The sequence below is a fragment of the Muntiacus reevesi genome, chromosome 20, assembly GCF_963930625.1.
Source record: "Muntiacus reevesi chromosome 20, mMunRee1.1, whole genome shotgun sequence".
In the NCBI taxonomy this organism is placed as follows: domain Eukaryota; kingdom Metazoa; phylum Chordata; class Mammalia; order Artiodactyla; family Cervidae; genus Muntiacus; species Muntiacus reevesi.
In genome coordinates, this window is record NC_089268.1 from 17,372,036 (window position 1) to 17,398,119 (window position 26,084).

At 55.5% G+C, this 26,084-nt stretch overlaps 2 protein-coding genes across 3 annotated transcripts; one reads left to right on the forward strand and one right to left on the reverse strand.

Moving 5' to 3' along the window:
• Positions 1-9,209: 9,209 nt before the first annotated feature.
• Positions 9,210-18,931, reverse strand: FRS3 (fibroblast growth factor receptor substrate 3). 2 transcript variants are annotated; one of them, XM_065912382.1, is made up of 7 exons: positions 18,772-18,931; positions 17,003-17,146; positions 15,121-15,209; positions 14,101-14,287; positions 11,774-11,935; positions 10,812-10,969; positions 9,210-10,535 (listed from the first exon to the last, which is right to left on the reverse strand). In XM_065912382.1, the coding sequence occupies exons 3-7, from the start codon at positions 15,184-15,186 to the stop codon at positions 9,621-9,623; spliced, it is 1,488 nt and encodes a 495-aa protein (XP_065768454.1). In that variant the 5' UTR covers positions 15,187-15,209; positions 17,003-17,146; positions 18,772-18,931; the 3' UTR covers positions 9,210-9,620. The 2 variants fall into 2 exon arrangements, with proteins under 2 accessions (XP_065768454.1, XP_065768455.1); XM_065912383.1 differs by lacking the exon at positions 17,003-17,146.
• A 633-nt stretch (positions 18,932-19,564) lies between these two features.
• On the forward strand, positions 19,565-25,699 carry PRICKLE4 (prickle planar cell polarity protein 4). The gene is made up of 7 exons (XM_065913360.1): positions 19,565-19,813; positions 21,767-21,910; positions 22,565-22,672; positions 23,436-23,573; positions 23,867-24,070; positions 24,637-24,841; positions 25,314-25,699. The coding sequence occupies exons 2-7, from the start codon at positions 21,779-21,781 to the stop codon at positions 25,685-25,687; spliced, it is 1,161 nt and encodes a 386-aa protein (XP_065769432.1). The 5' UTR covers positions 19,565-19,813; positions 21,767-21,778; the 3' UTR covers positions 25,688-25,699.
• Positions 25,700-26,084: the final 385 nt, after the last annotated feature.

A 26,084-nucleotide genomic window follows, 5' to 3' on the forward strand; every position in this document is an offset into this window, starting at 1 on the left:
TCCCCTCAGCCTGGGGCTCCCTGAGGGCTGGTCTGTGTCTCCCCTCAGACTGGGGCTCCCTGCGCAAGGCTGTGTCTCCCCTCAGCCTGGGGCTCCCTGAGGCAGGGCTGTGTCTCCCCTCAGACTGGGCTCCCTGAGGGCTGGTCTGTGTCTCTCCTCAGACTGGGGCTCCCTGAGGCGGGGCTGTGTCTCTCTCAGACTGGGCTCCCTGAGGGCTGGTCTGTGTCTCTCCTCAGACTGGGGCTCCCTGAGGCGGGGCTGTGTCTCCCCTCAGACTGGGGCTCCCTGGCAGGGCTGTGTCTCCCCTCAGACTGGGGCTCCCTGAGGGCAGGGCTGTGTGAAGTCCTAAAAAGGGCTCTTTTTCAAATTGGAACAGAATAAATCAGAGTGCCCTGTTCAGATAAGTGTTCTGTGTGTGTGTCTATGTGTGTCCTGGCTCATGATGCAAAATGCTGAAAAGGCCCCACGCTCACACGGTACAGGATGTCCACGCACAAACACACAGGCACATGCAGGGACACGTTTGCCCATCTACATGCTCATGTCTGGCCCCAGGCTGTGCACGAGCTCCTGCTCCCCAAGAGGCAGCTGTGTGTATCTCCGCGTGTGCCCAGACACACCTTTCTCTAAGCTGGGCAGCAAGGAAGGCCTCCCCCATCCTGTCCCTGTCCTCCTCTCCTTTCCCCGCCCTTCCTTCTCTTACTCCATACGACCCTCCACTCTCCTCTTTCTCCCTACTCCTTCCCACCCTTCTCTGCACCTTGCCTCCACAGTGGCCATGTCCCCCCTGACCTCTTGCTGAAAGGTAAGCCCAAGACCCCCTCTCAGTGCAGCATCCAGACCGGAGAAAGCCCCTCTGTGTGATTGCATCTCCCAAGGAGGAAATGAGGACAAGAGGTCTGGCTTTAGCACGAGGGAGTCAACCTCGGGCCAGTCCATGGGTCACCCCATGGGCCCGCACCGTTGTCTTCAATTCCTCCCCCAGAGAGAGTGGCCCACTTGGCAGTGGGGGCTGGAAACTTCCAGAGACTCCCTCCTGTTCTTGACCAGTCTCGCCTTTAAGTCCCTAGACCTGTCCAGGGGGGCCAGGAACCCATGCTCCTGTGCCCCGTGTCCTCTTGAGACCCTGCGGGGACTGGGCAGGTCAGACAGGCCACGGGGAGGGGTTTGATTTGGATGGAGCTGGCCTTGGCCACAGACCAGGCTCCGTGGGTGGTGAATGCTGGGGCTGGGTGGCAGGGCTGAGAGTCCCGTGTCCCAGACTGAGGCATATCAAAGGCCAGAGACTTTAATTATCAGGGCCTGGATAAGGAGCAGGAACTGAAACTGTTCTGAAAGTCCCAAACCAAACACTGATAACGCATCCAGGAAGCTCCGTCACCTCTCTCACTCAGGGCCCCTAATCGGGCCTCAGAGAGATGTGGTTATGGTCCCAGGACGGAGGAGTCAGAGCTGGCCCCAGCCCAGTTCCCAGCCCATCGAGTTTGGGTTCTGGAGGGGTGGCCCTGTGAGATACAGCATGGAGCCTTCCAGGGCTTTCTCTCTGCTCAGCGCTCCTTGTGTGGGACACCTGGGGGCAAAGTGGGGACCGGGGGTTCCGGGCAGGCAGCTGGGGACAGGCAACCTCGGGAGGGACCCCTCCTGGAACGTATCATCAGCCTACCCAGCTCTCCCCACATCCTGGTGTCTGGAGGGCTGGCTCTGCCCACTGTAGAGAAACCCACAACATCAAGGGGTCCTCACTCACCCAGCAGGGATGGAGGAGAAGAGGCATCCAGATACCTGGACACTCCCCAAAGCCACCCCTATTGCTTTCCAGATTCTGAGCTTGTCTGGAAGGAGTCTGGCTGACCTTGGCCCTGCTTCCTGCCAAGTCCAGGCACACCCCCCATAGCTGGCCCAGATTCTAGGAAGCTGAGACCATGATCCCGAGGCTCCAGGAGGATTTCTGAGGGTCTCACCTTTGTCCCTTTGTAGGAGAAGGTGTCACCGCTGCTCCGTGTCGGGGCCAGCCTTCAGTGGCTCATCCTCCGGGCACTTGCAGCCTACGTGGGCCACCCTCTGTGTGCCGAGCTCCCCCAGGCCTGCTCTGGACAGCAGTGCTCCCTCCCACTGCATCGCTGCAGCCTCACCTCCCAAAGTCCCGGGGGCAGGATGGGGGCTCAGCATCCAGGTCTCCCCTGATCGCAGGTCCAGCAGAGAACAGACGCAGAATCGCAGGGGAAGGAACACCAAGGTGGGCCTCGGCCAGGCCTGGCCTGGCCCAGGAGTGTGTGGTGGAGCCCTCGGCTCTGAGTCATGGTGTCTGAGGACCCAGCTCCTTAACCTCTGGTCCCAGGCATGGGTCACTGTCAGGGGGCATTCTCCCAGGCCTCCCAGTGAAATCTGCCCATCCTCCCCCCACAATCCTTTTCCATTCAGTAGAAGGCATCCCTCCACACAGGCCTAGATAAGGAGCAGACCCCAGACCTCATTTCCTTTGCCAATCTTCCGTTGGATCTACTTCAGAATAGATCCCAAATCTGTCCTCTTCTCTCCTTTCTCCTGGCCACCAGTGAGTCCCCCAGCACTGTCACGTCTCCCTAGATTCCAGCAGTAGCCTCCTCATATGTCTCCCCACTTCTGCCCTTTCTATCCAACAGCCCCACCCCCACCCCAGGCCACAGCCAGAGCCACTCTATTAGAACTCAAGTCAGGTCTCTGCTCCCAACCCGCCAGCAGCTAGTCCAGTCGCCTCCCCTGGACCACAGGACTCCCTGTGTCCTGGATCCTGCCCCCCTCCTCCACTCCTTAACCCTTTTCCAGCTACACAGGCCTCCTTGGACCCTGTCACTTTTCCTGCAGGTCCTCTACACATGCTGTCCCCATCGTCTGGACCTTCCTTCCCTTGGCTGTTCACTCAGCCTTCTTCACGCATCCGCCCCGTGGTCATCTCCCCAGCAAGACCTTCTTTGACATGTGGCCCCTTCCTGCCCTTCAATCACATTGCTCCTTCTGCAGTTTCTTCAAAGGAATGTTCATCCCTGAACTTAACTTGTTCATTGTAATTAATTAGGTGGTTAATCCTCTCACCGTCAGGAAAAGGTAAGCTCAGGAGGGTAGTGCCCTATTTGTCCTGATGGCTGCCTTGTCCCCACCCGTCACCGTGCCTGGCACCTAACAGGCACTCACTAAATATTTGTTGAGTGACTGGACAGGTGAATGCCCACACCTGATCTGGTCTGAGCCCCATAGCTGCCCCCTCCAATCATGGGTACACGGCCTATCAAGTATAGTCACCTCCCTCTCCTTCCTCCCCAACCATCAGGCTCCCACCCAACTGGCTCCTCTCCTCCCATGCCCCCAGCTTAACTGCTAGGCCCACACTTCCAATTCCTTCCCCTAATCTTTCCCACCATTCACGATCCCCCTTCAGCCAGCTTCCCCATTTCACCTGCTGTTGCTGTGACAACCATAGCATAGGAAAGCTTGAGCTCTGTGCCAAGGGCCCACTGAGCACTTTATGTGCATTTTCTTTTTTAAGACATAACAACATTGGAAGGTTGTTATTAGCTTCCCTTAGTAAATGAGGAAACAGGTTCAGAGAGGCTGGGAGATCTGTCTGAGGTCACACAGCTCTCCATGTGCAGAGGCACATGGTCCATAATCCTATCTTGTGTGAGCCTTACTTCTCCAACTTGACAGTGAGTTCCGGGGAGGTGGGGTTTTGTCAGGACTTAGCCCCCATGACCCAGATTTTGAATCTTGGACCCACTGTGTCTAACCGTGGCTTGAGAAATCAAGGCTTCCCAGGTGGCACTAGGGGTAAAGAACCTACCCACCAATGCAGGAGACATAAGAGATGCGGGTTTGATCCCTGGGTCAGGAAGATCCCCTGGAGGAGGGCATGGCAACCCACTCCGGTATTCTTGCCTGGAGAACCCCATGGAGAGGAACATGGTGGGCTACAGTCTGTGGGGCCACAAAGAGATGGACACGGCTGAAGCGGCTTAGCACAGCACAGCACACACTTGTATGATTGTACACGAGTCATAGGTTCGTGGGGTCCCCCACCCCACTCTGATATAGCAATACATTGAGAGAGTCCCCAAGCCCTTTCATCCCAAGAGGAAAGGCGCTTAAAAGGAAAGATTTTGGCCAGCACCAGCCCATCCGGGCCAGAGAGGCAAGGTGCCTCAAAGAACACCTGGAAACTTCCTCACTCCCACCCTGATGTCCCTCACCCTTTCTTCCATGGCCGCTCCCATCTGCCCTCAAGCCCTCCTCAGACTCAGCTGCCTGACTTTCCCCAGCCCAGGCAGCATGCAGTCAAGATCAGAGGTTTCATTGCTTTTACATTCCGTTCCCCAGAGCCAGAGTCCCCAGTCCCTCATCTCTCACCCCCACATCTTGTCCCTGCCACACCCTTTCTGGGATCTTCTCACCCAGAGGGGAACCAGGTCAGGCTAAAGGAGAGGCAAGTGGAGGGAGGCGATGGGGCCCCCAAGGGGCCAGGTCTCCCCAGCTAAAGTAGCTGAAGAGATGGCTGAGGAGACAACCCCATCAATCAGTAGGTACGGGGTGGGGTTAAAGTGTCCCCTCCTCACCCCCACAGTGCTCATTAGCTCAGTCATTATACTAATAACCCCTTAAGAATGAGCATAATGACAGCACCCACCTGGAGCTTGAGTGATGCTCTTACTCTCCTGACCTCCCCAGCCCCTGTCCACAAGCATCCACAGGGCCCTGGGGTGGGAATATCCATCCCCAGAGAAGCCAGGAGAGGGGTCCACCTGTGGGCAAGGCAAGTGAAGGCAAGGCTTCCTACCAACCACTGGCAGGTAGAGTGAAGCTTCCAGAAGAGTTAGGCTGAGAACCCCAGATGCTGTGGAGACCCCTCGTGATCCATTACCCATGGAGAGCCCCTCCCACCCCCCCACCTCTGGTTTCCCATCACCTCCAGGTCCATTGCCAGGGCTGGTGCCTCTAGATGCCAGGACAGACACAGGCAAACAACAAGAGATGTCAGCTGAATAAGCGGGAGGGTCTGGACTTTGATTTCACAAACCAAGGACTCCAGAATCAGGTAGCTGCTGATGTTTGTGTGGAAAGACCTGGTGTCAGGCCAGCTCTGAGGTCCCAAGAACAAGAAGGACCCATGGAGTGAGTGCAAACTCAGAAAGAGGTGTAATACCTGGAACAACAATGACATTGGGCTGAAGGAAGGTGCAGGTCAGTCCTGAGCCCTGCATTCAGTAGTTTTGGGTCAAACTAGGGCACAAAGGGCTGGACAGAGCAGAAGACACCTTTCTGGTTATGCCAGAAAGAATCATGTTCAGATGAAAACATCTGCCATTTACTGAGCCCTTACAATGGGGCCAGCTGCCACAGCTCATGCTGGGAAGACAGTCTCCTGTTTGAGCCTCACAATTTCTTTCCTTCTTTCTTTTTGGCCATACCACATGCCTTGTGGGATCTTGGTTCCCTAACTAGGGATTGAACCCACACCCTTAACAGTGAAAGGGTGGAGTCCTAACCACTGGACCACCAGGGAATTTGCTGATCCTCACAGTTTCAAGACGGAAGAACTGTTTTAATCCCCGTGTCACAGATGAGGAAACCGAAGCCTGAAGACGTCAAGTTGTTAGTAAGCAATGAGGCCAGGTTTCAAAAGATCTCCTGCAGCAGAGAGACTAGCCTTAAATGTGTGTGGGTCTGTGAGCAGAATTAGGGCCCAGTGATGGATGGTTTAAGGACATCCTAAGACCCCCCTGGAGAGAGCCCTTGTGAAGCAGTGAGCTCCCCATTCGGGGAGCGTGTCAACAGAAACCTGATAAGCATCCTGAGGAATCCTGTCGAAGGGACTACTGGATGGGTCCCAGCCTAGCCAACCTACAAGATTCCATCTTAACTTTGTGATTCTGTAGACATGGCACCCTGAGGGGTACACCCAGGCCCTCTCAACCCGGCCTCAGCCGCCCATGGCCTTCCTGGAGTCTCGGGGATCCCTCATTATAAAACTTCCTTCACCTGGGAGTATGACTCCTCTTTAAGGTGTTGGTCAGAGAACCCCCCAGAGCCCAGGTGAGTCCTGGCCTGACCTGACAAGCCTCTTGTGGGGTTGAGATGCATGGAGGAGAGGGCAGTGGGGGTGAGAGAGTTCAAGCCCCTTCTGCACACTCACCTACAGAATGGGAGCCATTCTAAGGCACTGAAAGAGTTGAGGGGCATTAAGGCTTCCCTAGTGGTGGTTAAGACTCCGCATTGCCACTGGAGGAAGCATAGGTTTGATCCCTGTTCGGGAAGTTTCACATGCCTCAAGGTATAATCAGAAAAATAAATTTAAAAAAATTTTTTTAAATTTAAATATATAAAAGAATAGAGAGGCAGGATCTGTGGGTGGGCGTCAGGCCAACCCGAGGGGAAAGCAGGTTCACCTTGCTGTCAGCCAGGCAAAGCCCTGGCTTGGAATTCAGGATTCCTGAGTGAGAACCCTGGAATGTGGCCCCCACCACCACCTGGCCCGCTTCTGTCTGGGGCAGCACCCAACACGCTGGCCCCGCAGCCCACCTGAGGAAACTCAGCGCCTGCCGGCCAGGTTGGGAGAAGGGCCCAGAAAAGACACACGACTGGCAGGCAGCCCCCGCTCAAGCCACTAATTAACTCCACGGCCCCAGGCAAGTCACTTCACCTCTTGACCTGTTTCCTCCTCTGCACTGCAGTGATAACAATCCGGCCCAGTGAGCTGAAAGAGATAAATCGTCTATAAGCTGCCCATGTTTATACCGTTGTCAAGTGCTATTATTACCCAGGGGTGGGCTCCGGGAGGGCCCCTCCTGGTCTGACCTGAAATGTCACTCCTGGACAGGATGCTGGCTCCTGTTCTTTCCTGAGGGCAGTCCGGAGGGTGGGTAGGGCCTGATTCCAAAGAAGAGAATTGAGCAGTCAGCAAACATTTACCATGTTGGTGGAGATGGTTGGATGATGATGGCAATGGAAACAGATTTGGTCCGCACACCACGCCCTGAATGCTGGCAGGGTAGGCTCAGACATAGGAGCTGCAGTTGCCCTCCTGAGCATCACTCCGTCCCCAGCCTTCCCCTCCCCACCAGGAAAGCTGGCCACTCACAGCCCACCCGCCACACCAGAGGAAAATTCCTGCCGCAGGCTCGTGGGTCATAGGCAGTGACCTGGGGAGGGAACAGGGAAGCTTGGTGGCCACACTGGGCTGGGAGCCAATTCCTGGGATGAGCCCTGGACCCCCACCCAATGCTCCACAAATATGTAGACTAGAGTGATTACAGCTTACTCTGGGGGAAGCTCTGGGCCTGACCAAGACCTGGCCACCCCTGAGAGTGAGTTGTTCAGCAAAGGAGCAGCAGCAAGCCTGAGGTTGGTCTCTGGAGCTGAAGAGTTATGATGGCCAGTGGTTTTTGTTCCCTGGGGAGTGGCTGGGGCAAGAGCCTGCCCAGGTGGCTCTGCTTGCCAAAGCGGTGCTATTTTCATCATCTCATTAGCTACTTCTCACAATTAGCTCTGTGTTTTCCAAGGGCAAATCTAAGGCCTACTTGGGGTGACCAAAAGCTCAGAAGAGCTGAGATGACAGCGGAGGAGTCAGCACCGGAACGCAGCCTCGACTCAAGCCAGGCTCCTGACTCCCCCATGACAGAGTTCACGAGTAAGGAGGGGCCTGAGCACACTCATGAGTCACTAGCACAGCCAGAGGCCCTAGGCCTGGTCCTGGCACGGCCATGTCTGCCCCCAATCTTGGTGATCCTGTTTGAAGGGTCCACTGCTCCTGACTGTGGAGGCCAAAAGGAGGAGCAGGGGTCATGTGTGAGGACACAGAGAAAGCAGAATCGAGCTGCCTGCCTGGGTGAGCAGCAGAGAGAGGACAGCACTGCCCTACTGCAGTGTGGGAAAAATGCATGAAACCCAGCCTGCCGTGGGTGAGCCCTCCAGTCCAGAGATCAAAAGGGTGTAAAGAAGTGTTCAGAGCCAGCTGCACCCTGGGATCCTACTGGGCCCCAGGTGAAGGGCCTCTCACGCCTTCTATGGTCAGTTCTCTTTGTGCATTTCCCGCACAGAGAGGGACACCCAAGGTCAGGGGGTTCTGGAAGCTGGTTGGTCTAATTCCTGCTCCTGAAAAGGGCACTTCTAGAACTGAGGCCTCGGGCAGTGGTTGAACAGCAGCAGGGGAGGGAGGCGGGCGGGCTCCGCCCTGGCCTGTTTCCTTGGTGTGGAGGACAGGTCTGCTCACTCCACAGGGCAGGGAGCTGGGGCACAAACAGTGACCAGAGACAAGAAGGCTTGTCCCCAAGGCTTGGACAAACCCTGCTCTCCCTCTCCTCCGCAGGGCCCTGAGTGCCTCATTAGAGACACTGGATTTTCTGGAGATTAACCACTCAGGGGTTTGAAACAGAAAGGGAAATTTTGAGGCAGGGAGGCTGGTGGGAGGAGGAAGAGGAAAGAGGCAGCCTCCGGATATGGAAAGGGAGCTTCCGCAACCACAGCCTCGGGCAGGGGGAGTGTGCAGCCCCAGGCAGAGGGGCCCAGGCAGGAGTTTGGATGTGCTGGCTCTGTGAGGGCTCCATCCCTGCAGTCGGTCAGAAATGCCCCAAAGAGCTCATTCCTAGGGAGGACTTCCCTGGGAAAGTCACACTTTGTAAGTCCGACTATTTAGTTCTATATTACTGTTTTTCCCTTTTTAATTTTCTTTGCTTTTCCTGGGTTTTTAGTAAAGTCCTGTTTAAAGGTTCTAGGCTTGACCCTGCCAAGCGGATGGCACTGAAGGAAGATCCCGGGTCCCCCTTGGGGCCAAGGTGGGAAAGGAGGGCAGTTCCCAATCGGATCCACCTGGGGGCAGAAGGGGGACTCAGTGAGGGAGTCCAGAGGAGGTGAATACGGTGCAGCACCCCACCCCTCAATTCCACTCCCACCGACTACAACCTCAGAGGGTCAGGGTAGTTTTTCTTATAGATCCCCCTTGGGTATCAAGGACCCCAGCTGTCCTGTCACTTTACTTTGACGGAGTAGCCGTCCCTGGCAACTTTCAGTTCCGGGCCAGGGCTTCTCAGAGGAGAAAAAGAAATGATTGTTACTTATCAAAAAACCCACGATCACCCTAGAGTGAAGACCCTACCTCTGTGAGGCCTCCTGGACTCCCAACCCAGCACCATGCCAGAAAAAAAAAAAAACTCCCTAAAAAGGTGACGTCATCCACCACGTCAGAATTTAAAAATAATTATATTAATAATAAATATGTTAAATTACATTTAAAACAATAAATAGAAAAATAAACTGATAAATAAAATCAACAGGTACAAAATGTTTCCAAATTTCAACCAAAAAAACACACAGACGACAGACGCGACAGATGACAGAACGGGAGGGTGCTAATTGCCGTCGGGGGGCCCTTCACAGTTTACACCGCGGCTCCCTCCTCGCCTGGTCACCCTCTCCTGTCCCCAGCTCGGACACCGGGGGACTCTGCGGCTGATATCTTTGCGGACTCTGGCCAGTGCGGGAAAGCATCTGGTCCACCTCAGTGCCCTTCTGCGAAGCAGCCCCGAACCCCGGAGTGGGGGTTCGGGGCACGGGAGCGGGAGGCGGAGGCTGGGCCGGGCGGAGGAGGGGCGCCCCTACAGAGGCAGGTCGGTGCTGTTGTGCCGGGTTTTCCGGGCGGTCCCGTCGTCGCGGGGCAGCGCCCTCTGCAGGTTGGACATGGCCACGGTCTTTTTGAGGTCGATCACGGCGTAGGAGTCTGAACTGCGGGTAGGGTGAGTGGTGGCCACAGGGGCTCGGGGGGCGGAGGGGTTCGGGGGCCCCTTGGGGCGGTCTCCACCCCAGCCCTTCAGCTCCACCTGGATGTAGTTGAGCTGCCTTGGGGGCTCCGGGCCCGGCCGGCGGAAATCAAAGTTGAAGACCCTCGGGGAGCCTCGGCGTCGGGTCAGCGGCACGGGGAAGCTGCCGTGACTGCGGAGGGCCGCTCGGGTGCTGGTGGGCTTCTGCAGTGGGGTCTCGTCCTCCTCGCCTTCCGGGAAGCCGTTGGAGGAAGGGGTGAGCCCGTCCCTGGAGTCTCCGTCATCCCCGGCCTCCTCCCCTGGCTGCGGGGCCTGGCTCTCCCACACAGGGGGCAGGGAGGGCAGGTTTTCATAGTGCAGCAGTGCAGCCCGGCGCTGGGCCAGGCCGTTCCAGCCCGGCTCCTCCGGGCTCAGTCTCCAGCCCGCCCCCGGCCGCAACCCCCCGCTGACGTTCTCGTAGGTGCACTTGGGCTGGGCCGGGCACTCCGAAGGGCTCTCGTTGTTATTATTGTGGTGGGGGGCGTCCTGCAGGCTCGGGCAGAGGCCTTGGCACTTGGTCATGTGCCGCCGAGCCGGGGTGGGGCCCAACACGAACTTCACCTGGCCCGGCTGCAGGAACACCTGTGGGTCCCGCTGGTCGGGGCCCCGGGCCTGCGGCGCGAAGGGCGCCCGGCCCTCAGGCAGGGGCTGCAGGCAGTGCCGGCTTCGGCGCTGCTCCTCCTCGCTGGCTGGCGTGTTGACGTAGGTGTGGGACTGGGCGTTACAGTCCAGGGCGGGAGAGTCCAAGGACAAGGAGGAAGCAGAGAACAGGGGACAGGATGAGAGAAGGACACGGGAAAAGGGCTGCAGTCCCCTCCTCTTCCTTGTCCTCCAAACCTTTCAGGGAAGCGGCCTCCCTTTTCTTGGGACAGGAAGGGGTCCTGTCCACTTTCTTCCCTCCCATGAGCCTCACCAGGAGGAGGTGCTGTATTTTCCCATCCTCCACCCCCACCAGACCAACAGGAAGACCATGGGCAGCCACTTGCTCACCTGCTCATCCGGGGCAATGAGGGCATGGGTGGATTCTTCACCAAGCGAGGGGTGTCGGAGGCTGCTCGTTGAGGGGCGCCGGGGTGCTGAGAATCGGGGACCCTCTCCTGGGCAGCCAGGGAAGCCGTTGGAGAAGCTGGAGACGGTATAGCCTAGAGCTGGGCACACAGGAGACAAGCGGTCCTTAAACCACCTGGCAGCTACCTGCAGCCGTGTGTGTGGCAGCCTGGGACCCTCACAGGGAGACAATCCCAGGGTCCCCACGGGTCCACCCCACTGAACTGGCAGTCCCCACTGTCTTCACCTTGTGCCTGATCTTCAATTTCTGCCGTTCTTCTGAAAGCTCAGCTTAAACGCCACTTCCCCCATCACAGCCTTATCTGAAACACTTAAGGCACACCTTGCTGTCACTGAACGGACTCTACACTTCATTCCAGCTCTGCCAGTGAGCTCCAGGGAAGTTCCTCAAAATCAAGGACCATGTGTCTATTTCTTCTGTCCCTCACGGGTCAGCCGATGGAGGGCAGGACACTGAGCAGGTGTTCAGTGTGATTCAGTGAATGAACAAGCAGAAACTGTGGGAACCTCTCCAGACAGCCGTGGGCAGAGATGCTGCACCAGCTGTCAGGAAAGGTATATGGGTATGACCCAGGAGACAGAAGGAAGGAAGCAAAATGGCTCCAGACTGCCGTTTCCATGGAAACCCAATGTCTTCCTGTCTGCTCCCCGACCATCCGTCAATACAAGGCTCTGGACTTCCCAGCCTCAGCTTGAGTCACCTGATTGGTCCAGGCCAGGACTTCTCCATCCCTGGGAGTTGTCTAATGATGACTGATGGTCCTGGAAGCCTGGCTCACCCAGTCACCCTCCACCTGCCTGCCTGACTCGTGCCTCCAAGACCAGCGCTCCCTGCACCTATGCTTGTGTGTGCGTTGGGGTGCTGAGGAGAGGGATCTCCTCACCATTGGGAGGCTGGGGGGCCCGAGGGAGGTCAAGCTCAGCCGGGTGACTGTTGCGGGTGATGATGACTGGCTCTTCCATCACATTGATGCTGTTGCACTGCATCAGATCCTGGAGGAGGTTGAAGATTTCCTCAGCCCTGGAGCACTTAAATGCAAATATCCCTGAAGAAGGAGAAGAAGAAATGAGGCTCCTCTGACCCTGCATCCTATAGGGGAGGACCAGAGAGGCTTAAAGGATGCACAGAGTTTAGGAAATGTCCCTGAACTTCAGTCCCAGGCCTGAGGGGTTAGGGTTAGCATACCAACTGTCCTTCGCACACTCTCCAACATCCAAGAGCCATGGGAGAAGCCGGCCCAAGGCCCTCCCTCCCCTCCCCCAACACACACTATCCACTACCATCATCTTAAGATCTAGTGTGCTGTGCTTAGTCGCTCAGTTGTGTCCGACTCCGTGACTCCAGGGACTGTAGCCCCCCAGGCCTCTCTGTCCATGGGGTTTCTCCAGGCAAGAATACTGGAGTGGGTTGCCATACCCTCCTCCAGGATATCTTCCCAACCCAGGGATCGAACCCAGGTTTCCCACATTGCAAGCAGATTCTTTACTGTCTTGAGCCATAAGATCGGGTACTTCAACTGTATTCCTCTGAGGTTAAATCATTTTCATAAGGATGTGTGTCCACGGGGGTAAAGAAAAGTGAAGTAAAAAATCAAAGTGGAAAGAATGGTGTCAGATGAGTGACCCTCCACCTCACCTGCTACCCCTTGTTCCCCAGAAAAAGAGAGCTCTGCCAGGGCCCCAGCCCTCAGCTCTATGCCCAACAGTCTCTAAGCTCTTTGAGGGTGGGAGGGTCTGTCCTGTTCACTATCTGTTCACTGTATACTTAGGCCAGAGAGTGACTGCTGTGTATGGGCTTCTGACTTCACGGAGCTTGAACTCTGGTATAGAAAGGAAGGATGGGCCATCTAGCTAAAGGACAGATATGGCATGGCAACCATGTGACTCCTCCATGTAGGTACCCTTACAGCCCCTCAAACTCCAAGGCAGCAACGCATGGTCCTCAGCAGGACTGGGCTGAGGATGCATGACTCAAGGAATCCAAAGATGTCCTTGGGCTGTTGGGCCAGCCTGGGATTCTGCATCCTCCTTAGTAACCATGGGGACCAGGACTCAGGGAAGCTACTTGGGATGTGCATGGGGGTATCCACACAACGACAAACTAAGTTGGGGTGTCAGGTCTGCAGGAATGGAATGAGAAAGGGTAGAAGGGAGGAGAAGAAACAAGACTATTCTTCCCTCATTCTATTCTATTACATCTCATTACAAGATATGTCAAGGGCTTAGAAAAGGCTGAGAACGACTGGAGTTTTAGAAGAACCCTGTGTTGGGATCTATGGTGCTCCTCTGGGACCCCCAGTTTGTATTAAACCCTACCAGGAACAGAGAGGCCCCTTCCTCCCCTCTCGCTGCTCAGCCAGCATTATCTGCCTCTGCCTCTTGAGTTCTACAGTAAGGTGCATGGAGGGGAGGGCTCCCCCGCCCACTGCAGCCACAGAGACGCACTGCTGTGCTTGCGGCCTCATCGGAGGAGCTCGCTAGTTCCATCACAGCCATCACAGCCCCACACTGCACTGAACACAATCCCGTGGGGGATTCCTTCTGGCAGCTCATCTCGAAGACAAAGCCAGACCATGCCCGCCCTTCAAAGAGCAATGGCTGGTCCCAGACTTAACATCATGGAACAACCCACTCCTCCCTGACCTCCAGCTGCAGGGAGAAAGGGGAGGAAGGCTGAATATATCACACTCCACTGCCCACAGGTGACAGGAGACAAAGATTAACCTTGTGAGGGTTACTCTGTACACTGTGGACTCTCCGAATTTATCATTCTCACCCCGCGCAGGCCCAAGGCAGCAAGTGTTCCTGCCTGACCTTTCATTATACACAGGGACCTGGGCATATGATGTGGGGCTGTTTGCTCTTACTGGGGCAACAGGGACCCTGAAACTAGAGTAACAAAGGGAGGAGCTTGCTTTCCCATGCAGGCTCTGCCTGGGACCACTGCCTGCTTCCCATGGGTTGTGCAACAAATGCCCCCACAAAGCCACCCAGGCTGGAGTTGCAGTGACTGAAGAAGCACCGGCCTGGGAATCCACTTAGTTCTGTGCGCCCTTGGCCATGACCCTTCCCTTCTTTGGGTAACAAAGAAGGGAACACCTGCCAAGTCAACAGACTTCCCTACTGACCTTCCAGCTGTGACTTCCGGCCACAGAACCTGTTCCCCATGGACAAGTCCCCATCCCAGCGTGGGGCAGCGGCTGGTACTCACCCTGGCCAGTCTGACACCGGCGGCCACTCTCAAAAGAGAAGAGATTGGAGTCGTAGCCATAGCGTCGCAGGCAGAGGTAAGGCCAGCGGACAGCCTCACGCCGATGCAGGTGCAGCACCAGCTCGCTCTGGGTCAGCTCCATCACTCCGGAGCCTAGCTCCACGCCCTCATCATCCACGTTCGTCACCTGGCAGGGGCAAGGGACAGAGGGGTCAATGACTGAGCCCCTCAAGTGTGTGTCTGGGTCTGCGAGCCACTAGGAACACCACATGATTACTGGGACACGGATGAGGCAGTGTTAGTGACCCAAGACAATTCTCTAGGCTTTAGTTGTGTCATTTGGGCAGTGCAGGGAGGGGTAGTGAGTTGACCCCTAAGGTCAGATAGTTAGACATCCAAGGTTAGATGACCCCAAATGGTCCATGGCTAGTATATAAGGACCAGATGTTAATGCGAGAAAAGGTTTCATTGTGAATTAAACATCGTAAAACCCAGGGAGAGTCAAATCCAGGCAGAACAAATATAAAGGCCTCCACCCTCTCCCCCAACTGAAGGACCTTACTGAGGGCTCCCTCTTCTGGTGAGCGAGAGAAACCTGGGCTTCAAGATGTGGGGGTGAGGAGGAGGCGCCCCCTACAGGAAGTGGAAGGAGTGGGGGGTGCACACAGGTCCATTGGGCCTGGCCTCAGCCTCCTAAAGCAAGCAGCAAACTTAACATTGCAGACTTTTGTTGTTTAAATAAACACTGACAGGAGTCAACGTCGTGCTGAAAGCACAATCTTTACTACTCTCAGCATTTCTTCATTCTTAGTAGACTAAGAGCTGCAAAAACGTCAATGGACTGAGCCTGTTTTCCTTGGACCTGCTCAGAGATCCTGAGCTTGAGAATTCTTAATAAGTCTTAAAAAGCCCACAGCCTCAGGAGGTCATTCCACCTTCTCTAGGCAGGCAACTTGACAGCTTGGGCAGAACCCAGGAGGCCATTCTGGGTATGTGGGAAAGGAGGAGGGCTGTGGGTACCTTGAACTTGGTGGGGTGGTTGTCTGAGACGGTGTCTCGGTTCAGGCAGCTGCAGCAGCTCCCCATGGTGTCAGAGCAGCCTGCCTGCCCTAGGGAAAAACACAAAGGACAGTTAAATCATCACAGCCAGCTCCCCAAAGCCCTGCTCTGGGGATCTCTGGCAGAACCAACCCGCTGTGATCACCTACTCTGTCCAAGACTCACAGTCCCTTCCTCAAGGAATTCACACTCTCAATCTAGGGCCAGACACACACTGGATAAACATTAACTCGAGTTAGGATGTGTTAAGGATTAATGCTGATGGGGGGATGGAGAGAGCTTCTCAGGGGTAACATTTGATCTGGACCTTGAGAAGTATGTAGGATTCTGACTGACATATGATAGGGAAGGGCAGCCTGGGCAGCATAAAAAACATGGCTGAAAGGAGGGACCTAGGGGAACGGATCTGCATCAGGAGCTGGGTGCCAGCCAGGGGCCTCATCCAGATTCAGCAAAGAAACTGTAGGTGGGGAGTCCCAGACACTTTGGCCTGGAACTTTCTCCGGTTCCTCCTGTCCCACCTCACTCAGATCCTCTCTTTGCCTTTCTTACCACCACCCCGACATCTCAGTTCAGTTGCTCAGTCGTGTCTGACTCTTTGCAACCCCATGGACTGCAGCATGCCAGGCTTTCTTGTCCATCACCAACTCCCAGAGCTTGCTCAAACTCATGTCCATTGAGTCAGTGATAGCATCCAACCATCTTATCTTTTGTCATCCCCTTCTCCTCCTGCCTTCAATCTTTCCCAGCATCAGGGTCTTTTCCAATGAGTCAGTTCTTTGCATCAGGTGGCCAAAGTACTGGAACTTCAGTTTCAGTCCTTTCAATGAATATTCAGGGTTGATATCCTTTAGGATTGACTGATTTGATCTCCTTGCTGTCCAAGGGACTCTCAAGTCTTCTCCAACGCCACAGTTCAAAAGCATCAATTTTTTGGTGCTCAGCTTTCTTTACGATCCAACTCTCACATCCATACATGACTACTGGAAAAAGCACAGCTTTGACTAGATGGACCTTTGTCGGCAAAGTAATGTCTCTGCTTTTTAATATGCTGTCTAGGTTGGTCAAGGCTTTTCTTCCAAGGAGCAAGCGTCTTTTAATTTCATGGCTGCAGTCTCCATCTGCAGTGATTTTGGAGCCCCCCAAAATAAAGTCTGTCACTGTTTTTACTGTTTCCCCATCTATTTGCCATGAAATGATGGGACTGGATGCCATGATCTTCGTTTTGTGAATGTTGAATTTTAAGCCAACTTTTTCACTCTCCTGTTGCACTTTCATCAAGAGGCTCTTTAGTTCCTCTTCACTTTCTGCCATAAGGGTGGCGTCATCTGCATATCTGAGGTTATAACATCTATCTCAAATTTATTTTTGATGTTCTCTTCAAATGAGATGTTATATTATGGTTAAGAGATACATTCAGATGATAGAAATTGAAAACAGACCACTATTTTCATAACCTTGAGTAGGCATTTCTTCATTAAAAAAACAAACACTCGGTTTGCTCCCCTTTGTCCAAACGGGAGACCAGAGGCCTTATTATCTGGCTTTTCCCTCTCGGATTACGGCACTCAAATTAGACGTCACAACATTTGGACCTGTGGCTAGAATGGAGATGACACCACCAGGCTACAGTGACCTAAGGGAGCAAGCACACCCATGGACCAATCCCAACCAGAAATTATGGGTTTGCAACTTGCTGCGCTGCAAGAAATCAATCGGTAGGACTAGATACCTTCTAGAACTTCCACTGAAAGTGTAAAGTCTTGAACAATCCTGACCTGCACCCTCAATTCCTCCCAACTTGGGAAATTCTAGAAAAGTGGCTCCTATACACAGGTCTCACCTCACCCAGGCCATCGGAGAGCTGACCATGGGAGGGGCATGGGGAAGGACCCCCACTTTATTCCCCCTGTTCTTGGTGGGGCGGCATGGCAAGCAGTCTGCAGAGAAGTCACTTGGATCTCCCTGGAATACACCTGGGGCTCACCTAGCATAGGAGACAGAGACCACAGGTTAGTGGAAAATTTCTAGCCTCACCCCTCAATTGTTAATGAAACTGACTTGCTGTCAGTCCATCCCACCGGGATATCCATTCCAGGCTCTAATGGGATATAAATGCCAGTGAAGAAAGATCAAGGCCAAAGGGACCATAAATTCTAAGCCCCATAGGCCCTGAGAGGGAAAGACTCCCCTGGAAACAGTGACTTTGAAGTCCGAGAGAGGCCAGAACATTTTAAGTCACTTCTAGACCCTCTCTGAATCCTGTTACAACCAATACCAAGATCATCACCTTACCTTTGCAGAGAACTTGAACTCTACAGAGAGCTCTCTCAAGAAGACACGAAGATGTATTGGAAAGAGCAATGGCTTAAGATTCAGGAAACCAATATTCTAGTTTTTATGTTCCTGCTAAGTATCAGAGAGAGTCTGCCAAGCAGATCCTCCATCGCCACCCACAACTCCCACCCCAACGTCTTTAAGGGAAACAGCTTTCCAGTTTTTGCGGGAAACAGCTGTAAACTATGGAGCTTCACCTCTAGAAGTAAGTACATAGGACAAACACCACTAAAATCAACATTTTCCTCTTCTAGGACAAGCTCCTTCAATCTCACATTTGGAACCTTGATAGACTTTCTGTTCTCCAAGCTCCAAAAGGCCTATAATTTAACACAAATGCTATCAACCAAAATTTCAGTAATGTGAGCCCTCGGTGGACAAGTCAACAAGTCAGGACCCTGGAGATCCTTGAAATCCCACCCTCCTGCTCTGGAAAACAAGGTCATTTCCCAGGGCCCCAGGTGCTCTGCATTTTTGGGTACTTTCCAGGTAAAAGGACCCCTGCCCTCTGTCTGGCCTACTCTCTGGAAGGGGCAGCGGGCTGAGGAAGATGTGCACAGCTGGGTAAAGACGGGCAGCTGGGTAAATACTGGGGCTTGAGCCACCAACAGAGAGTCTGGGGGTGAAGCCAAGAACGGCAGGGTGCAAGATGAGGGAGGACGCTGCATCTTTTCCTGTTTCCTTCACTGCTCTTAAAGATACCAGGACATATGACAGCCCAGCTAAGGCGGTGACATCGGGTGACAGGAGGAGAAGGCTCTGCTCTGAGACAGGTGTGGACTGGGAGTAGGAGTTTGAGGTTATGGCGGATCAAAACGTGTGAGATGGATTGGGGAAAGGTGGATAAATGCTTTGGATTTGAGCACGGTGTAAGGAGAATGGAGGAGCATGAAGACTCAGAGGAATTTCAGGACGGTGGAAGCATCTGGATTCATCCCAGAGAGAATGGTGGTTCTGGGGGCGTAGCAGGGGAATTTGCAGGAGACAGGGGTTCTCGGGACTCCAGGACACGCGAAGGTGTGTCGGGGGTGGGGATAGGGTGGTTCTGGGAGGTTAGAGGCAGATTTAGGTAACAGAGTTGACGGGAATTTCTAGATGCCGGGAAGGAATAGGGGAGGTCAGGGCCGCGCGTAGTCCCTAGATCCCCGCCCCCAGCCCCGGGGCTCCACCGCCCGCCCTCCCGGTACTTCCTCGGGAGGGAGCGGCGACTGCGGCGAGGCGCGGTGCGGCCTCGGTGGAGCCGCCTTGTCCCAGCCCCGCCGCACCCCGACTCACATCGCCCCGCGGCCCGGGCGGCGCCGGGCCCCGCTCCCGGGTCCCGCTGCAGCAGCCGCCGCCCGCCCGGAGCTAAGGCCTCCCCGCCCCGCGGCGGCGGGGTCGGAGGTCACCGGCTGCACCAACGAGACGCTGCGGGCAGGCGGACCCGATCGGGGGCGACCGGCGCGCAGCCTAGAAGGTCCCTTTGGAGGACTTTGCAGTACCGAGCAGGGAGCATGCGCAGACGCCAGAGGGCGCTCCGGGCCAGCGGCAGGGCTCGCCTGGCGGGGGCGGGGCGGAGCCTGGGGCGGGGGCGGGGCTCAGGGCGGGGCTGAGGGGACGAGAGGTGGGACCAAAGGTTTCCACTCCCAGCATCAGAAGAAGGACCGGAGCCGGGGGCGGGACCGGGGAGAAACACGAAAGATGGGGGAGGAACTTGAAGGGATGGAACAGGGAAGGGTAGTACAAGGGACCCCAGAAAGGGGCTGGGGACAAGGGGGAGGGAACTAGGTGGGGGTGGGGACACACAGACAAGGGCGGGCCTAGGAGACCAGAAGGAAGGTCTGGGGGGACCTGCAGGCTTCGAAAGGTGTTCTGTTCAGCGAGTGCTTGAGGACCCGGCATAACGATGGCTCCTGGGTGTCTGCTCAGCGCCCGCAGAGATGCGGTTCCAGGACTAAGCCCACGGGCGTGGGGGCAGTGGAGCCTGCACCGTTTTCACCCGAGATCCCTCAAATGCCTTCCTTCACTTAGCAGCTCTAGGCCCCTCCCCGAGCCGTCGGGCCCTACCAGCCCCTGAGAGGTGGACGGGGCCCGCGGGGCGGGGAGGCGGTTGCTGGGAGAGGAAGGGCCGCGCTCCCGGGGGCGGGCAGAGGCGGGCGCCTAGATCTGGAGGTGGAGACTGGGTGAGGGGCCCGACAGCGGCGTCTGTCCAGAACCGCCCAGACACCAGCGCTCAGCAAGGGTGAGACCCCAGCGGAGTCCCGTCCCCTCTCCTAAACTTCAGCAGCCGGACTGGGAACCCCAACTGACGGGAACCACACCGCGTCCCGCTTCGGAGGTGGGCCCCGAGAAACCCAAGAAAAAACTTGGGGATCTGTCAAGAGGGCACTTGGCAGGACCAGAAACTTCTCGAACCTTTCTTCCTCTCACTGTCCGGGGAAATCTTACATCCCTTACACCCCACCCCCCAACTTCCCAATCCCTAGCCTCTGCCCTTCAGGAAAGTAGAACTCCTGAGCCCGCTTACACCTGCGCCCGACGGGGAGGGGGTTCAGTCTTGTCTTATTTGTAAGGGGGGGAGGAGAATTCTGGAAGGAATCCAGCATGTTAGTAAGATGGAGTCCAGTGCTAAGTGAACGTGGAGTTATGCAGTCCTGGGGTGGGGACTGAGGGTGAGGCGTGAAGACTGATTTCTGAACGTTGGTCCTGTGTGAGATTTCATGCAAACTAGAACCTGGAAAAGAGGGTCTCAGTCCCATCCTGGCCCTGAGTGTGAACAGCCCATCCCGGCTGCTTTCCACAGGAAAACTGACCTGGGGGACAGAACAGGAAGGGAGCAGATGGGTGTGGGGCCAGGAAGCTGGGAAGGGTGGCAGGTGGGAGGGCTCGGGGCTGGGAAGCCATAGAATTTTTATGGTCCAAACCCTGTACCCAGCCCTAAAGCTGGGTCTTACGGAGGCTAGGGATTTGATGATCCCTTCTGGTGCCCTGCTGCCATCCCAGCTCTCAAAGGCAACTTCCTCCTCTAAAGCTTCCCTTAGCCTTCTCATGTGCCTAATTTCTAATGTAACTAACTTCTCAGGCAAGTTAGTTAACCTCAGTTTGTTTCAACCACAAAATGGGATAATAGAAACTACTTCACAGGATTGTTGTGAGGATGGATTATGTAACATGCTAGAAAAGTCTCTGCATGCAGTGGGTGCTAAATCACTTCAGTGGGTTGCCATGCCCTCCTCCAGGGGATCTTCCCCACCCAGGGATTAGATCTGAGTCTCCTCTGACTCCTGCATTGGCAAGGGGCTTCTTTACCACTAGCACTACCTTGGAAGCCCCAGAAAAGTCCCTGGCACAGAGTAAATATTCTAGAAAAGTTTTTTTTTTTTTTCTTCTTCTTCCTAGGATGCTGTGTCTATCTGCCCAGAATCCTGGCCCCATGCTGGCTGGTTTCATCGATGCCTGACCCAGTAGACGATGAGCTTGTTGTGGGCAGGGCTCATCCCTTTACCACTTCCGTAGTCACCTCCCATCTCCAAGATAATGTAGCCATAGCAGGGCTCACCCAGAGGAGGGCTAAAGAATTGCACTTAGAATTATCCAGTGAATTTGCTACTAGAGATAGACGATAGAAGCATAGGATTTTCATCTGTCCTGGAAGAGCTAATAGACCAGATGAGGAGCTGAGAGAGGCACAGCGGGCAAAGAGGAACATTAGGTGAGAAATCTGGGGACACTCACTGTACCTATTTCTGGAGCATAGGGGAAGGTGAGCTGGTATGGGCTGGAGAGGCTAAGAAGGGTCTCCTGGTGAAGTGGTTCTTTCACCTGGCTGAAGCCTACAGCGGAAGAAGTGGGAAGAGATGAGGAAGCAGGCTTCCTGGGTGCTGAGTGCCCAGTGAGGAACGGTGGGAGTTATGACTGGGGAGGTGGGGAACAGGGGCCAGTCCACGCAAAGGCTCACGGGGAAAGCGGCTTGTCTCCTTCTTCCATTACAGGCCTCTGCTTTCCTCCATCCCAATGCTGGGAGACCTAGAGTTGGAGCTTCAGAAACTCTGGAACTGAAAGCTTTGGCCTCAAGATCTGACTCTGCCATTTAGTAGCTTTGTGACCTTGAGCAGACCACTTACACTTACTGAGCTTCAGTTGGGCCATCTGTAAAATGGTGACCAGAATACTACCTAACTCATGTAGTTGATGGGAGGACTGAAGGAGATAATGCCTGTAAAGCACTTAGCCTGCCTAGCCCATTGTTATGGTCAGATAAATGGGAGGCCTCTTGCTGTTTTCTGTGCAGACTTTACCACCAATGTCACTGCTGAATTCTGGCTGGCCCCACCAAGTAAAGAGGCTGGCCTCTCCGGAGCTGAATCCACCAGTCAACTCAGACAGCAACCCAGACCACATGCCCAAGGAGGACCCTGAGGAGACTTCTGCTCAGGTGGGAGGAGTCCTGCCCTTCCCTCTGAGATTGACATCCACTTCATCCTTTGGACCTCTTCCCATTTCCACCCAGTGGGAGGTAGTTGGCCTTTGTGCCCAGCTTCTTGCAGCCCTTTTCCTTTGCAGGAATCCCTGTTCCTATAGCCCCCTCAGAACACAGGGGTTCAACTTCTCTATCTTATTGTTTTTTTTTCCAATTTGGTTGTGCTGTTCAGCTTGTAGAATCTTAGTTCCCCAACCAGGGATTGAACCTGGGACCTTGGCAATGAAAGTGCAGAGCCCTAACCACTGGACAACAAGAAAATTCTTCAACTTCCTTAAACTTATTCACACATATACATGAATTCTTTCCTATGGGGCTTATGTTGCCAAAGCAGAACCTAAGGGATTTGGCCCTAAGGAGTGAAGGGGGTGATTTCAAGCATAAGAAGGGAAGATGTTTTGGGGTGTGTCCTGCTAACTTGCCTCAGTGAGACCACAAACACAAGAATGGATCAACTGTCTTTGTGATCTTGAAGGAAGATTCTCCAAATTCAGGAGAGGGTGGACATTGTTCCGGATTGATGAAGAGGTGGCAATGAAGGAGGGCGGGTGGAAGGGGAGGGAAGGACAAACCAAGCTCTGCCTTTCTCCCTTTGCTGTGTTTCCTCAGGATCCTGAAGTTCTGAGCTGGGGGTACCCTGGCCTGGACACCACCCCAGCCCCCAGTTGGCCTGGGCTCCGGAGCCTCCTGCAGCAGCTCCCTCCACAGGACAGTGATGTGGGCCTCCCTCTCCCCAGCTTTCCTCTCTCTTGCGTCCCTCTTTACTTACTGTGGGAAGAAGCAAGGTACAGAAGGGAGGGAGGCACAAATTTACAGCCAAGATATGCCACTAATTGGGGGAAGTCATCCCCCCACCCCTGGCCTAAGCTTTCAGGTCTACACAATGTGGGCAGTGACATGCACTCTGCCCACCACCATGCTTAGCTGAAGAGCAAATGAGAAAATGAACATGACCAGCTTTTGAACCTGATAGTGGAATGTACAAATGTAGAGCGTATGGTGGTTAAGTATTTATTGAGGCCCCTGTGTGCCCAACCTAAAGACTTACAATTCAGTTGGGGAGGCCAGGCAGGAGAATATGGAATAGGGGAAATCCAGTGGGAAGTGATATTGAGCTACAGCTCATTGGGAGCCAGGATCTAAATACTGGGTTGGCCAAAAAGTCCATTTGGGTTCTTCCATTCGATGTTACAGAAAATCCTGAATGAACATTTTGGCCAACCCAGTACAGGAAGATGGGCTAAGTGCTATAGGGCCGTCAGGACCTGAGTGATCACCATTCCTTGGGGAATTGAGACACAGATGGATATACTCCACCTCTCTTCCGTCTCCTCAGTGCTCATCTGCGCTGTTATTTCCTGCAGCTCCTTGAGGTTTTACAGTCTTTCTTTGACCAAACAACTAAACCTCCTCTCTCCAGTCAAACTTCAATCTTGCCTGCTGGGGCTCTCCCAGTTACCGTGGACACCTATTTCTGCAGGAGCGCTACTGCCTGGCCCTTGGGGAGGAGGAGCTGGCCCAGCTGCGGCTCTTCTGTGCCCAACGGAGGCGGGAGGCCCTGGGACAGGGGGTGGCCCGCCTGATACCTCTCAAGCTTGAAGAATGCACCTGTGAAAATGTATGTAACACCCGACCTAGCCACCATATTCCCCTTCCTCTTCTCTTTGCCCTCTCACTGCTGCAGAAGGGGATGGCATTGGGGACTTTGGAGAGGAAAAGGGGTTTGGGGATTGACAGTTTGGCAACAGTCAGGAAAAAGGGAAACCAAATGTAGGGCTTCTTGGTGGAGCCTGCAGTGGAGGTGGGTTTGCTTGGAGGTGTGGGAAGAACAGTTAGTTTTGGGGTTGGGATGGAAGAGCTTGGAGGGTGGCATATGCAGCCTGTGACCAGCCCAGCACCCACGCCCCGCAGTGCAGGCAGCGGCTGAGGCCAGGGGAGTACGGAGTGTTTGCAGCTCGGGCAGGAGAGCGGCGCTGCTGGCACCGGGCTTGCTTTGCCTGCCAGGCCTGTGGCCAGGCCCTGATCAACCTCATCTACTTCTACCACGATGGGCGTCTTTACTGTGGCCGTCATCACGCAGAGCTGTTGCGGCCGCGCTGCCCGGCTTGTGACCAGGTACAACCTTGAAGGGAGGGGCTGGAGGGGGTCTGCCCAGGGTTAAGAGTAGCAGGGTGCAAGGGGACGCCTCTTTCAGTACCACGGACTTGGGAACAGAGAACTGGAAACCAGCCTGGGACTTCTGTATTTGCCCTGCTCTGACTTTTGAGCTCTGGGCGCCTGGGACCCGTTGCCTTTGTGCCCTCCCCCACCGCAAGCAGAGTCCCCCCAATTTTCTTGGGCTGAATCCCTCCAGGCAGTGACTCTAGGATAGACGATCATCTCAGTACGCTAGTGCTGTGCCTGCTCCAGCGAGGAACTCGTTCAGTGTCTGCACAAGAGGCAGTATGGAAACCTGGGTTGGGCGTCCAGGCGACCCGGGTCGCACTTCTTCAGGATGTGCCACCTGCTAGCTGAGGGATCCTGGCTAAGCCAATCAGCCCTCCCCGCGTCTGAGAGTGTTTGAGTAGATCAAATGGGAATGTCTGTAGACGTGCTTTAGCGTCACCTGGGTATAAGGCGTGGTTATTGGATGAATGAATGAGTGAATGAATGAATGAACCGTTCCCCTCTCCCTCTCTCAGCTGATTTTCTCCCGGCGCTGCACCGAGGCCGAGGGACGGCGCTGGCACGAAAACCACTTCTGCTGCCAGGACTGCGCCGGGCCCTTGGGCGGGGGACGTTATGCCCTGCCGGGGGGCGGCCCCTGCTGCCCCAAATGCTTTGAGCGTCGCTATTCGGATGCGGGTTCGAGTCCGGCCCCGACGCTGGAGAGCAGGGCGTCCCCGGGTAAGGGAGGAGAAGGTGAAGATCAAAGGGGAAGGGGGCAGCGGCTTGGGCTGGGCTGAGGGGGGTGGTTCTCCCGGGCTGGGACCCTCACCCCGGTCCCACGCCGTCCCGCCCCTCCAGCAGCGCCCCCGTTCCCCCCACCGCACCCCCAGACCCGAGCTTCGGGGCCCGCAGCTCTCACCGCGCGTCCCTGGCCGGCGCGCTCCAAGGGCCTCCAGAACCCACCCCGCGCCGCCGTTGGGGCTGCGGCGCGGGACTCGCTCCTGGGCTGGGGCCGCGGCCGCCCTCTGCTGGGCGGAGGCGGGGAGGGGCGGGAGCCGGGAGCCGACCCACAGCGGCGGCGCGCACGGCTCGGGGCGGGGCGGGAGGCTGGGCCCGGACTGGGACTGGCTTCTGACCGCTGCCCCGCCCAAATCTGGGAGAAGGAGACTCGCGGCTCTGAGATGGGCGTTTCTGACCCCGCCCGGAACAGGAGAGGAGGGGCTCTGCAGAGTTGGAGATCCGGACTGCGCCCAGTCGAACGCCGCGATCATCTCCCGGGCAACCCTTCTCGCCACTGCCGCCAGCTCCAGTCTGGAAACACAGAGCAGGATGCTTGGATCCAGCGCAGAGCAGAAGTATCGAGCTGGGGACCACACGGAGGCACGCCAAGGGCAAGCGCAGGGCCGCCTAGAGACGCCCCTTGATCCCAAGGAGGATGCTCCCTGTCCCACCTGCTCCTCTTCCTCTGAATCGGAACCCGAAGGCTTTTTCTTAGGCCAGCGCCTTCCCCGGCCCTGGGAGACCCCGGCCCCTTTCCGAACTGAGGACAGCGACACTTCCAGGAGGCACTGTACCATTTGCTAGTGGCGCAGCCTGGAGAAAGGGGGGTTTGGGGGGTGAGGAGGATGGGATCTGTAAGGCGAGAGAGCGAGGCTCTCCTACCCCTCTAAGTCCTAGACTGAATGCCATCAGGACCAAGTCTGGGGAGGGGCGGCGAGATGACAGGTTTGAGTGCTTCCTCTCAGCCCGCGCACTTTATGACTCTTCATGGAGACTCTCGGAGAAGCCCATTCCTCAAAGCTACGCATCCCCAGCTGAGTGCCCCTGCCCCAACCCCACAGGCTGGGCGGCCCCATCCCCAGCGTCCTCCTCCCGAACCAATGAAGTGATCACTCGGAGAACACCTGTACTGTGAGCGGGTGCGCCAGCCGAAGGCCAGGAGGGAGCTGGAGGTGGAACCCGACCAGGGAGACTGGAGCGG